Source organism: Acartia tonsa, chromosome 10 (assembly GCF_053477335.1).
Source record: "Acartia tonsa isolate MP-2025a chromosome 10, ASM5347733v1, whole genome shotgun sequence".
Taxonomy (NCBI): domain Eukaryota; kingdom Metazoa; phylum Arthropoda; class Copepoda; order Calanoida; family Acartiidae; genus Acartia; species Acartia tonsa.
This window is the reverse complement of record NC_137269.1, coordinates 32168470-32183477: the sequence shown is the minus strand read 5'-3', so window position 1 is coordinate 32183477 and position 15008 is coordinate 32168470. Positions and strand designations below refer to the sequence as shown.

The 15008-nt window shown below is 31.1% G+C and overlaps 1 protein-coding gene and 1 long non-coding RNA gene across 2 annotated transcripts in view; both read right to left on the bottom strand.

Annotated features, from left to right (window-relative positions):
• Nucleotides 1-2398: 2398 nt before the first annotated feature.
• Nucleotides 2399-4563, bottom strand: LOC145329915 (uncharacterized). Its single transcript, XR_013883180.1, has 2 exons — nt 4119-4563; nt 2399-3976 (listed from the first exon to the last, which is right to left on the bottom strand). It is a non-coding gene; the product is annotated as an uncharacterized LOC145329915 (long non-coding RNA).
• Nucleotides 4564-5306: 743 nt separating this feature from the next.
• LOC145329914 (copper-transporting ATPase 1-like) overlaps nt 5307-15008 on the bottom strand; it is a 95783-nt gene continuing 86081 nt past the window's right edge. Inside the window, exons 41-44 of the mRNA XM_080174378.1 lie at nt 12059-12147; nt 7140-7191; nt 6295-6407; nt 5307-5767 (exon numbers count right to left, since the gene is read on the bottom strand). Coding sequence (XP_080030504.1) covers nt 5722-5767; nt 6295-6407; nt 7140-7191; nt 12059-12147 — 300 coding nt within the window. The 3' untranslated portion in view covers nt 5307-5721. The remainder of the gene's footprint in view (nt 5768-6294; nt 6408-7139; nt 7192-12058; nt 12148-15008) is intronic.

Genomic DNA, 15008 nt, shown 5'->3' with positions numbered 1-15008 from the left:
GATCAAAGGTATTTTTTCCTTTTTAACTACACCTCTTGTTTTAAAATTTTCGCCATCAGACTAGAATTTCTCATTTCCAATTTTAGTTACCTAGTAAAAATTTTTCTAGGTATGATGGCAACACCTCCTATATAGTCTTTTCGGGTGGCGAGTTTTGTATTTACAGTTTTGTAATACACTACCTGAATAGACTCCGCATTTTCCCCAGGGGATCTGGTATGATTGACAACTCTTTTTTAATCCCGAGGACAAACAATGGCGCCGCTCCCGGCGAGCCTAGGTACTTAATCCTTTCTTAAGATGGTTGCTTTTCTTACTTTTATTCTCGTTCTACTAAAAAGATGCTTACACTTAATTTTTTCATCCTTCCATCTCTTAAACTTGATATATGTTAAGATTTATTTTAAGTTATCTACTTTTTCTTTAGATTTTTTAGCCTAGACACTTATTTCTTTTATTTTTCAATAAGATTCTTAACCATTTATTCTTTTCGTTTTTTCAGCTATCTAACTCGGTATATGTTAAGATTTGTTTCAAAATATCTACTATTTCTTTCTTTTAGAGTCTTAGTAGCTGACGGTCGAGCTAGTGTGTCAGTCCAGACCTTGCTTCACCAGACAAACGCCCTTTACAAACAAATCGGATTTGAGACACCCATAACATCAAAATCCGCTAAAGTTTTAGGAGTCAGTACAGCCTTTTTTCTAGGCTGTACTGACGACGAAGTACGAATTTTAGGACGCTGGAAGGACTTAGGTACTTCCCAGCATTATCGCAGTCTAGACCATTCTACTTTATTAAACGTTTTTACTAAACTAAGTCTTAATCCTGAAGTTTCAAATAATGCCTCTTATTCTTCTTCAAATTTTGTTTCTTTTTCTGACAGACTAGTTGGATTGCCTCTTTGTTGCCAACAAGCTATTTTATTTTCTTATCAAAATCATTCTTGTCCACCTGTACCGTCTTCTTCTAACTCGGTACAACCTAATTTTTCGTCTCAAGCCTCTACTTTAACTTGGCTTGTAAATTCTGGATGGGTTTGGTCCAATAACCCAAATTGAAATTATCTTATTTTGTGTTCACTAAATTCTTTTAGTATTTGGAAATCTTTCTTATTTAATGTTTATATTATTATGTTTAAAGATTTTTGTCTTTTGTTGTGTATCTAATTTTATTCTAATAAAATTTTGAAATATTATTTCTATGTTCATCATTATTTTTTGCTAAACTTTTTTCAGATAAAAATGATACAATGACTAGATATATTTTTATTTCCTTACATATTTAAAGTAAAAATTTCTGTCTATGGTCAGATATTTTAAATGAATAGAGTACTTATTTATTATTTTTAGCAATTAGGAAACTATCTAATTTTGCATGAGTATATGAATTTTTAAGTAAGCTTAATCGATCAATTACATAGCAGGGAAAGGACCATGGAATTGAAATAGGGGATTTTGAATGAAGCACAGCCGCGGAATTCAAAATCTATAGTTAATACTAGCTTTAACTTTAAAGTAATACATTTTTTAAAAATGGCCTATTGTTTAATTGCAATACAAGAATAGTTATTTCTCGCATCGTATTATAAACAGCTTTCCGCGGATATAGAATGTACGAATATAAAAATGTACAATCATAAGATTAAAACCGAAGGCACGGTCTAAAAATATGGTTTTAATTTTATGATTGTACATTCTTATATTCGTAGAAAGCTGGATGTGGATCATAGAGAAAAAAATAAAAGAGAGGAATCGAAGCAACTAGAAGATGAAAATAGGCAGTGGGCCTATATGCCTACTCAGCACTGTTGCCGCGCTAAAATTTATTGCTATTCCACTACTTTTCAAATGGGAGGATTAAAAATTATTAAAAAAAATATTTTTTTACTTTTTACTATTTCCATATTTAGGGCAAGAATATTAGATTAGATATTTTCGTTTTAATGTTTTAATTAAAAATTACATAGAATTTTATTTTTATTTAAAAAAATTTGTTCATGAAAGATGAATCCTTCTATTTCTAAAAAGGGGGAAATTTTTTTCATAATGAACATTCAGCTGATTCTGACCGCCCACGGCTGTTTGCTAAATGTCGCTTTTCTTTTTATTCACATTATTATTTATGATTGACTTACAAAAAGCCCTGGGCGGTTTTTGATTTTCGTCTGCTTCTAAATTTAGGGATGGGGAAGTAGTATTTTACCATGAAAAAGGGGTGAGTATTCATCCTCTTATCCTTTTTCCTTATGATGTGGATATAATACGCTGCTAGACATAGTTTTTTCGTATGGATAAGAACCGGTTCCTATCCACCGAATTCGAATGAATACGAGAATAATTATTCTGTATAACAGACTTCTTAACTTATAGAATAGCTTCAATCCAAACATGAAAAATTTCTATATAATAATGTATTTGAGACAATATTTATGGTATTTTTACAAGAATTATGGTATCTATTACAGTTCATAATAAAATATTGCTCAAATCAAATATTTGAAAAAAATAAGGATGTATAAGACTGCTAACGGCCAAAAGATCGTTGTAACCGTTATAAGAAGGCCTACAATAGTCTAAAATTACTTAAAAGAAGACTTTACGCGTGTTTATTCCATCAACATCAATGTTTTTGTTGTTGTTTTACATATTTGATTCAAGCAACATTATACATTGAACTGTGTAAGATCAGAATTATGTAATAGTCTTTTATTATAAAATTAAGTATTATAACAATTAACAGTTAATATTGCACAATTAAGTTAACATTTTAATAAAAATCCTTTAATAAAATATAAAAAAGTTCCGAAAGTGCAAAAATTTTATAAATATTTTTTATGATTTTTTTTACAATTTTAAGATTGAAATACATAAACGTCAAAGAAGTTGTATCAACTTTTTTTTATAGCTAGCCGGTTCTTTTAGTAAGTAGTAGATGTAAAATTTTTCATAGAATTCAGATATGCAATCGGTTTTTTTGTAGACCTCTTATTTTTTAAGTAATTTAAGTTTAAAAAAAAAAATTAAGTCGATTTTAAGGTACTAAAATGCAACAAAAAAAAGAAAGAAAATGGCCATTATGAACAAAAATAGTAAGATCTTTAATTTGACACCTTACTTTTTCAATTCTGTCAGGTAATTATTGAAAAAATCGATTTTTTTAAACCCACGAGAATAAAAACTTTGAATATAATTTTATTATTTCACAGGTAAAAAAATATGGGTTCATATATACCTTTAGAATCAGAAAAATATTACGAATTCATTGTAAGCAAAATTGAAAAAAAAGTTTACAATATAGTATATAAACTACAATAAAAGGAATTATATGAAAATATCATATTATATTGTACAGGCAACGTCTTAATTCTTGAATTGAGTATAAAAATGTGAAGGGGGTAAAGAGGGGGTGAAAAAGGGAAGACGATAGTGTTGCCTGAACAAAAAATATAATTGGCCATTTGTATATTTTTTTACTTTTTTTCAATTTTGCTTACAATGGATTCGAAATATTTTTCTGATTCTAAAGGTATATATGAACCCATGTTTTTTATGTCTGTTTGAGAAAATATTTAGGTCTAAAGTTTTTATTAAACCGAGGTTAAAAAAATAGATTTTTTCAATAATTACTCAACAGAATTTTAAAAGTAAGGTGTCAAATTAAAGATCTTACTATTTTTGTTCTTACTGGCCATTTTCTTCTTTTATTTTGTTGCGTTTTAGTACCTTAAAACCGACTTAATTATTTTTTTTAAAAACTTAAATTACTTAAAAAATAAGAGGTCTACAAAAAAACCGATTGCATATCTGAATTTTATGAAAAATTTTACATCTACTACTTACTAAAAGAACCGGCTAGCTATAAAAAAAAAGTTGATACACCTTCTTTAAAAATCTTTTTAATACATAGGTACATGAATACTATCACAATTTTAACTACATTTATAAAGGACTAAAATTTTGTCATTTAAAAACAACTGGTTTAGTATAGAGAATAATAATTTTAGTGATCTATCAATTCCACCAAATAATTCATTCGCGATCGCTCACAAACTTATTTCTTTAATCGAATGCGAAATTATTTGTTGATATGATTTTAAGCTGAAGTACACTAAGTACATTATCGTATGGTAACATTCAATGAGTCAACTAAATCACATAAAAATCACTTATTTTATAGTAGGAAAACCTACTCTATAATTTTAAATATCCGTCCTTTCGGTATAAAAGTATGGAGGAATAAAGGTACTAAGAAAGAGAGGGAATGTCTGATTGAGCCAATAGGAGAATCGCATCGGAATTTACATTGGATCTCATTGGTTGAAATTATGTACACATTTTCCTACGAAGGCATGTTTTTTTTCATTTCATACATACATAAAAGTCAGCTGTTAACAGTATATTTTCTTAGTAGAAAGCTTTGCGGAATCAGAATTAATTGCCCAAAAATTTCGTTTACAATTTGAAAGCTTGAAACAAAGTTGGATACTTAAAAAAAAGTTAGGCTGGCAACTCGCTGGTGAGGCAAAATTATTTTTGTGAAAAATCCTCCAAAATCGAATAAAAAAATTTATAAAAATGAAATAAAATCTTAAGAGGGTTATTAACATATGATTTTGTTTGATTTTTGTAGATTTTTAATGTGCTTTTGGATGATTTTTCACAAAAATAATTTTGCCTCACTATCGAATAGCGAGTCTATCATTTTTTAAGAATACACATCAGCTTGAGTCGAAAGTAAACAATACTTTTGTCTGCTAGGAATGTTCTCTCTTAGATTTGACGAAAAAAGGGTTCAGAATATTCTTCTACTCTTCTATTTCTATTTATGGAGGATTAGTCAATTTTTTGTCTCTTTCCTAACAAGCTAATTTTTTTATTTAAGTAATAACTTCAATACATCACATTTAACACCATGGGAAAAAGATAAATTGATATAGTATTACGAAAAACAAAATTACCCTTTCTTTGAATTTATTGGTGTTAAATAAGGATTAAATAATTTTTCCACGGAGTTTTAAAGCTAACGAATCCTGTTTTAAAACTTTAGAGGCCAGTATGATTTACAGTCCAATGTCTCCTCCCTCCCTCTCTATGTAAGACGACCAAATGATATTTTTTGAAAAAGTTGCACCTTTCTTGTGCCAAAACATTCCCTTTACTCTCAATGTCACGCAACTGATACAGAAGCAGTAAGTGTATTTATATTTCAGTCAGCCATTTTTTTTCAGATATGGCTTATACAATACGATTTGATTATTTTAAACTCTAATGGCTAAATTCTTAAATGGCTATCTTGTAAATGTATTTTTGTTTAAAAAATCCACAAGAAATTTGAGATATTTCTGGACGGTTTGATTATTGTTTGTCTATTATGATTAATTATTTTTAATTATGCCCTTAAGATTTAGTACTATCAGTTTTTTAAACAAGCAAAGATTTGGAATATAAAAAATTATTTTGTCCTCAAATTTTTATTTACATTTTTTTCATCTTGTTTTCATAAGTATGCTCTGATTGTCACTAAAGAAAAAAATAATTAAAAGAATTGTAACATGTTCTCTGGTTAAAAAAAAAAATAGGAAGCAAATAACTTTTATATGGTACTGAAAATTTTGCTTGTTTGCTATTATGAAGGACTAATTATTGTACATTTAGATTTGAAATTGCATTATGATTTTGTTGTGAATTTCCATGTTTGTGGCGACAGGAAGCCTTCAAACTAAACTTGGTCATCTTCATCACTCTCTAGCAGAAGTCCTTCTTTTCTGAAAATTAGAGGTTAATTTTATTGGAATGGAAGAACAAATTTCCATGATATTTAAAGAAAAAAATTGGTCACAAATAATTTAACATTATCTGATTTTTATTAATTTGTCTTCAGGGTTGGATTAAAATGTTCAACCCGGCTTTCCCACTCAATATTTCTTTTCAAGTCTAACACGGTCGAGCATCGGACACAGCAGTGGATACAACTTTTGCCGTCCTTAGTTATGAATCGGTTTGGGCCGAGATTCAAGGTTTTGTGACATCGCCTCTTAAGGGGAGTTTCGTCGTATTTTCACAGTAGCTTTTCTCCTATTTCTAGCCCATTGAGGGCGGATCTAACCCTGCTGGCAATCATTAACATTTACATAACCTAACCTATCAAAAGCTACTGTGAAATTAAGACGAAAAGCCCCTTAAGAGGCGATGTCACGAAACCGACAATACCCGCATAATTTTACATAAATATCTGGTGCAACATCCAAGTTAAAATATATCGATTAATAGAAAAAATCAAATAAAATCTTACTTTGGGCTAGGTGAATGCGAGAGTCTGTGAAGAGAAAATATATTTCTGCCAGGTTTCAAATAGGTATCCATCTCTCCACCAGTGTGGATACTTAGATAACTGTCAGATTCTCCCTAAATAATTGTATAATTCACGTTTTTAGTCAGGGATATCAAGGGATAAGACAACGAACCATAAATTGATACATCCCTGATGACGATACCAAAAATTTTTAGTAAATTAAAAATGATAGAAAATGATAAGACACTGGAAATTTCAACCAACAACCAATCAAGATCAATTAAAAATTGCAGCGTTTCGGAGCCGGAGCCGGGAGCAGCAACATTTTTGGTGAAGCCGGAGCTGTATTTTTTGTTAAAAACGGCTGCGGCTCCAGATTAGCTAAAAATGATTTTTTAAAGTAAAATTAAAATTTGGCAACGGTTTCCATATAATAAACTGAAAAACTATTGTTACTTAACAAATAGGCACACATCCTTCTACTTTTATATAGCTTTAATCAAATAAAAGCAAAATATTTCATATTATTTATTTTATTTTATCAAATTCAATAATGAACAAAAATTGATATATTAATTTTAAGGTAGGAGCCGGAGCTGGAGCTGTATTTCCAGATACGGCTCCGCGGATCCGGAGCCGCATCAAAATTAAACGGCTCAGACACGCTGAAAAATTGGGAGAACAAACTTATAAAACTTTGGGTACCAGAGTAATTTACAGAATAATGTTCTCTCCACATCTAATTTTTTGTTCACTTACTTATTACAACTTTTTAAATCCGCTAATATACAAAGAACTTGCCGTTGTCATTTCAGATATTTGTCACGTTTGGAAATGGCTTATACCTGTGTAGTCTTCAGATATTCCATAGTTTCTAGTTTAGCTCGAGTTGGTTTCCTAAATTAATACAAATAATTTTTAAAAAATTAACAACCACACCACCGATCCGTTGCTACGCGCATTGCATATATTCACACTTTCATTTTAGCTGTTTTCAAAATTTGTTTTTCTTTCCGTACTTCTGTCGCGGATGGCTCTTATCAACAGTAAGGTACGATTTAGAAAGCGCAGCAACTCTATATTCGTTACTAAAAATCTACCTGATTTTTGAAATAATGATTGTTTTTACCAAAGGGGACTATCCACGAACAAGAGCAAGTGATTCTAAGCACCTTCCAGCATTGATCCATAGTATTCTTTTAGTGAATATACTAGGTTTATGTTTTAATATTTGGTTTATTGACTAAAAAGTTGTGCTTCACCATGGTTTTATATGTAAAGCATTTTTTGATGCAATATTACCAAATGCTTTGTTGAGTTCAAAGGACAAAAAAGTAAAAGCATCAAATGCTGTAAATTGTAAAAGTACATTAATTAAACTGTTTAAAATATTACAAGCTACCAACCCTTTTTCTAAATATGCATTTTTAATCAAAATAATATACTTTTGTGTCAAAGCTTTTAAACAACAGTTTGAACTCATCTAACATTTGATGATATTGCACTGAAAGATGCTTAATATTTCAGTCGATAAACCAAATATTAAAACATAAACCTAGTATATTCACTAAAAATATGCTATGAATCAATGCTCGAAGGTGCTTAGAATCACTTGCTCTTGTTCGTGGATAGTCCCCTTTGACATTAAAAATCTTATCTTTAAAATCACTATTATACCAATAACTTTTTCCAAGATACATTGCATCTCCATAAATAAAACAGACAGAAAACAAGAAATAATTTTTAAGATTTTTGTACTTATCATTAACTGGTGTTGAAAACTTAAGTTCTTGAAATATTTATATATAATATACACAGACTGTATAAAATTGTACAAAAATAATCTAATGAAAAAAATCATATTTTTTTACCTGAACAAACTTTTTGTATTGGTTAAATAATGTAATATTTTAAAAGAAACATAATATAAGGGGGGGGGGGAAGTTCTGACACATTTGCGTAAACGGTGAGTATAGGCTTTATCTTTGGACTGAGAGGATAGGTTATTAGGGAAAAAATCAGTCTTAAATGATGAATTTCCCCCAGATTTAAGATTTTTTGGATAGGGCTCCAGGTTCCGGAGCTCCAGGCCTCCAGGTGGTCTCTGTACAGGTAAAAATGAAAAAAAAAAATTTTTTTTTAAAGTTACAGGTCAACTTATGAAACAAAATATGCATCTTTTGTAATATTATTCACATATTTGAAGAAAAAATATGCATATTTTGTTTTATAAGTTGATTTTTAACTTTAAAAAATTTTTTTTTTTTTTCATTTTTACCTGTACAGAGACCACCTGGAGGCCTGGAGCTCCGGAACCTGGAGGCCTATCCAAAAAATCTTAAATCTGGGGGAAATTCATCATATAAGAATGATTTTATCCCTAATAACCTATCCTCTCAGTCCAAAGATAAAGCCCATACTCACCGTTTACGCAAATGTGTCAGAACTTCCCCCCCCCCCCCTTGTTATACAAGGTTTTTCTTGAAGTTTTAATAAAAAAAAATTGTAGCTAATTAGGTTCTATTTAATCTTCATCATATAAGAATGATTTTATCCCTAATAACCTATCCTCTCAGTCCAAAGATAAAGCCCATACTCACCGTTTACGCAAATGTGTCAGAACTTCCCCCCCCCCTTGTTATACAAGGTTTTTCTTGAAGTTTTAATAAAAAAAAATTGTAGCTAATTAGGTTCTATTTAATCAAGAATAAGAAAATATTGTGCATCTTCAAATATCATTGAATTAAAGATGGAAAATTTTGGACATTATTAATTAGAACCAAAAGTCAATAAATAGAAGAAACCAATTTTAAAACTTTAGGACCAGTATAATCAACAGTCCAAAGTTCCCTCCAGCATTCCAACACATTTACATACAGAACTGTTAATGATGTACAGACCCTACGTATTGTGAAACATGTTAAAATGTACATTCCTACTTTCATATTATGATTTTGCCTTAATGTTACAGGAATCCTCAATAAAGTTTAGATACAACACGTCTAAATGTAGAAAAGCTTGTTTTTTTTTAATAATAAAATAATCCTTAGTAAGACAAGCTCTGGCAGTTTAATACCATATAATTATTTTAATCCTCTTTTAAACATTAATTATTTCTAAAAATCACTAATATGAAGAAAATTAAATAATTAATGTGCATCTCGTAATCAATGCGCAAATAGCACTTAGATTTGGAATTGCGTTATGAAACTTGGCATGAGTAATCCTTGGTAGGTCTATTTCCTAAAAATCGAAAAAAAAGGAAAAGTAACGGCTAACGACTCAGCCGTTTTTGGCTATTTTTAGGGCAAATCTATGATTAATAACGTAGGAATCAACTTTTCAAAACACATTTTTGCTTTGACTCATGTAAAATGATACAAAAAACATTTTTTTAGATTTCTAGTACCAGTGGCTACCGGTAAGAACCGGTTACAAACGTCTGGGAGCGGCAAAGAGTATGATGTGTAGATAGGGCTTGTGGCAGATTTGTCCTGAAAATAGCCAAAAATGGCTTATCGGCTGAGACGCCAGCTGTTACTTTTCCAACTTTTTTTTGGAAAAAGAGAACTACCAAGGATTACTCATGACAAAGTTCATAAAAAATTCGAATTCTAAGTACCATTGATTACGAGATGGCTGCATTAACCCCCTCCCCCATAAATATACGTGTCTATATTAACATAACAAAATGACAAAATATTAGCAAAATAAAGATGCTTATGTAAATATTAATCAAATTTTTAGGTTAATGAATGATGTTAATATGATAATATACATAATCAGCGAAGCTTTTTGAATATCTAATTTCAAAACATAAAAATTCGCACTTATAACGAAGTAGGGATTTATAAGTTTTATAATAACGTTCTCTATTTCGTTAGCTTAACAACTTTGCTGCCTTATATTGAATTTTAATTGGTTCATTAAAAATGTTCAAACGTTTCAACCACTATTTGTAATCTATTAACAAAAAGAATATTTAGAAGTTTCTGTTTTTTTCTTTTCTTTCCACAAACATATCTTTCATCTTTAGTTGGAGCAACAAGATATTTTAATTAATGAAATATTAAAATTTCAGAAAAGTTTTGCAGTAAAAACGAGTATGTAATCGTTTTTTGACAAAAAAAAACAAGGAGATTAAATTAAAACGTAGGGAAGCTTTTTGAAAGCTTTACCTACACAAATTCATTGCTAAGGTAAAACGAGAAACACTGTAAGAGATAAATAACAAGAGATTTACAAAAGATCAGATAAAAAAAACAGTCAATAAAAAAGTAGGTAGGTTCACTACTACAAACTTTTCTGCATACAGAAATTTTAATAAAATATTAAAAGGCTACCTAAACTTCATTGACAGTATATTCACGGACAAACAAGGATGACTCCTTAACATGGGTGAAGGGGGGCCGGAGTGAGGTAATAATAGAAAATAATTATTTTTGACAAAATATCAACTTCAATTGATTTGCCAAGTACATAATTGAAAGAAACAGTATTTCATAATCAGCTTCATTTTTAAAGGTCGCGCATTGTTTACGTGCCTAGAGCACTTGAGAGGCAACTATGATACAACAAACAGATGATACAGTGTTTACATACATTTAGCACTTGAGAAGTAAAGATGATAAAACAACTGATACAGATGATACAGAGTTTACATACCTATAGCACTTGAGAAGTAAAGATGATATGACTGATACAAATGATGCAGTGTTTACATGCCTATAGCACTTGAAAAGTAAAGATGATACAACTGATACAGATTATACAGTGTTTACATACCTATAGCACTTGAGAAGTAAAGATGATATGACTGATACAAATGATGCAGTGTTTACATGCCTATAGCACTTGAAAAGTAAAGATGATACAACTGATACAGATCATACAGTGTTTAAATACCTATAGCACTTGAAAAGTAAAGATGATAAAACAACTGATACAGATGATACAGTGTTTACATACCTATAGCACTTGAAAAGTAAAGATGATACAACTGATACAGATGATACAGTGTTTATATACCTAGCACTAGAGAAGTAAAGATGATACAACTGATACAGATGTTACAGTGTTTATATACCTAGCACTAGAGAAGTAACTATTATACAACTGATACAGATGATACAGTGTTTACATACCTGTAGCACTTAAGAAGTAAAGATGATATAACTGATACAGATGATACACTGTTTACAACCTATAGCAATTTAGAAGTAAAGATGATAACACAACTGATACAGATGATACAGTGTTTACATACATATAGCACTTAAGAAGTAAAGATGGTACAACAACTGATACAGATGATACAGTGTTTACATACCTATAGCACTTGAGAAGTAAAGATGATAAAACAACTAATACAGATGATACAGTGTTTACATACCTATAGCACTTGAGAAGTAAAGATGATACTACAACTGATACAGATGATACAGTGTTTACATACCTATAGCACTTAAGAAGTAAATAAGATATAACTGATACAGATGATACAGTGTTTACATACCTATAGCACTTAAGAAGTAAATAAGATATAACTGATACAGATGATACAGTGTTTACATACCTATAGCACTTGAGAAGTAAAGATGATACAACAACTGATACAGTTGATACAGTGTTTACATACCTATAGCACTTGAGAAGTAAAGATGATACAACAACTGATACAGATGATACACTGTTTACATACCTATAGCACTTGAGAAGTAAAGATGATACAACAACTGATACAGATGATACAGTGTTTACATACCTATAGCACTTGAGAAGTAAAGATGACACAACAACTGATACAGATGACATGGCCATTGCCCCACTTCCCATCCACGGCTGCAGTTTTATCTAAACAACAAAAAGTTTCTTTAAAACAATTTGCAATATTAAGTTTTTGATGAATAATCTAGTCATAGTCCTGCTAGAATCTTCCTTCCCATTTCAAACTTTATGATAATTCTGTACCTATCTAGAAAGCATAAAAACTATAAAATCATAACCAGGAAACTGTGCGTCTGTACGTTTAAAATAATGATTCCTAGACCAATTAGATATATTGTTATAAGCGAAGCATACACTGGTGTCCTGGATAGAAAACAGGTTTTTTTTGAGTTACGTATGATAAGACCTATATTTCTATGACCGGGCGTGTATGACGGTTTAGCACATAACTTCCATTAAATCACAGCTGATCATTTTTGTGGATTTTTTTGAAAATTACTTTTTTACCCAGATTTTCATAGTTTTTCCACCAAAAATCACAATGTTCTCATATTTACAGCTTAGTTAATCTAAATTTATTCAAAGAAAAGTACAATAGATGACAGCTGAACCAAATATTATGTTATTATCAATAACAAGATCTTTCAGAATCAATTAACTAATCTAAGATTTGTAGTCTAGAAGTTGGGTAAAAGTTATTTGAAGTTGTTATTTGAATTAATGTCTAAACAGTTAAAAAAAAACTTAAGTTTGTTTTGGTAGTTAACACAAAAAAATACTCACTTGTTAAGTCCCTCATGCATGCCTCATGAATTGTTATAGCATAGTTCCTGGCTGTAATAAGATGTCCCTCTGAGGTTCCACCAATGAAGTTTAAACTAACATGCATCAGAATCAGTAATGATTCTGTACAAAGTTTTCCTTGTAATATAGACAAGTTATCTTGCTCAATATTGGTTCCTTGCTGACTTGATGTCTAAATAGTTCCTGTGTTATTGTTTGTTCCTGCTCATCATCATTGGAAACAGTCAGTTCAGTATTGTGGCTGCTTTTAAAGGTTTTGATGGGTTGTGGTTGCAGTTGAAATGATGGTGGTTGTGTGAAATTCTTGCTAGTGTCAGACACAAACTACACTGGCCTTTAAGGTATTCAGGTAAACATTGTGACCTGAAAGTATTGGGACAGGGTGGTTTTAGCTGTTCTGGGTAATAAGTTTGAATCTACTGCAGTTCATGGTAAAATATTGCTGATAACGAATGCTTCCAGGTTCATGACGTGACAGTAGATGGCTGTTCTCAGAGCAGCTTTTCAGCAAACAGTAGGCTGTCCCAGCTGGCATTACTAAATATGGAACTGCAGTAGAATATCAGGGACTGGCAAATTGCTTTTTATGTTTTACTATGACTTACTTTTCTTTCCCTCTGGTGGAGAGAGCTTAAAGCATTTTGTTTCAGGGGTTTAGTTTGTTTCTAGGCTCCTTAACAAGATGGTCAGTATAGAAAAGATTGTCACATGTAACACCTAAGAACCTAGGATGTCTGACTTATGGTACTGGTTCAACTATGACTACAGTGCCTGCTTCATTCGAAAAGGTGGTAAAGACTAGATGATTGGCTGGAGAAATGAATGGGTTCTGACTTTTTAACCAATCATTAAGAACTGCTAAGTAAGCTTTTATGTCCTTGACATAAGGATAAATAAGGGGACCTATGCTGTTGGAGTTGTCAGCAGAGGAAACTAGATGTAATTAGAGTGAGGTGTTGGCATTTATAAAATTTACAGTTTGAATAGTATATGGTATAGGTTTCCTCCTTGTAGGTCAGCCTGTTTGACATATTTGTATGCATATTTAGATCCTTTGATAACAACAAATTGTTTTCTACCTCTAAGGTATTCACATAAAACATTACATGTACTCATTCAAGTCTAGTGCATTAATATTGTGCAGTAGAACCTCATTGTTTCGGTGTCAAAAGCCTTTGAAAGATAAATGGCAAGTAGCACTGTTCTGATAACTGGTTTCTTATTGTTTAGGCTGTTGTTGATTAAGGTTTTAATTAGGGTTGGGCCGGATATCTGGTGTGGCCGGATACCGGATATTGAAACTATCCGGCCGGATATCCGGCTATAACTTTTTTTATATTTTACACCAAAAATGTCTGCCTTTTAAAATTTTATATGGTTATAATTTTCTTATTATTGAAGCTAGAAGAACATTTTTTGAATATGTTTATCTTTATGTAAATTTTATTTATGAAATCTCAAAAGTTTATTAATAATTTTTTTTTGCTACTTTAATATCTGGTAATTTAGCCGGTTATCCGGCCGGATATCCGGTGATTTGGCCGGATAACCGGATATTTGCCGGATATCTGGCCAACGCTAAATATCCGGCCGGATACCGGATATCCGGCTTTTGAAATCAGCCGGATATCCGGTATCCAGTATCCGGCCAAAAAAGTATCCGGCCCAACCCTAGTTTTAATACTCTGTAAGGCAGTGGTGGTGAACCTGCCTGTGTAAAAAGCCATAATGTTGGTCTGCAAGTTTAACAGCATAATTCAGGTAAGGACAAATCATGCATGCAAAGAAGTGAGACAGGGCAGTAACTGGAACCCTAATTGTCAAGTTTCCCTGGTTTCAGTAATGAAATAATTTTATCAGTCCTCCATATGCTTGGTGTCTAGAAGTGATTTACTTGTCAATATTACAATGAAAACATTGTAAAAAATCATTGGTGATTCTGATTTGTTTAAACTGTTTTGGTGGAACCTCAGAGGAACCTTGTATCACATCCAGGATCTATGTTTTACCTACAAATCTTAGAATAGTCAATTGGGGTTATTGATCTTGTTATAGCTGTCATCTATTATACTTTTTTGCATGAATTTAGAATAACTAAGCTGGAAATGTGAGAATATTGTGATTTTTGGGGGGAAAAACTATGAAAATATGGGTAAAAAAGTAATTTTCAAAAAAATCCACAA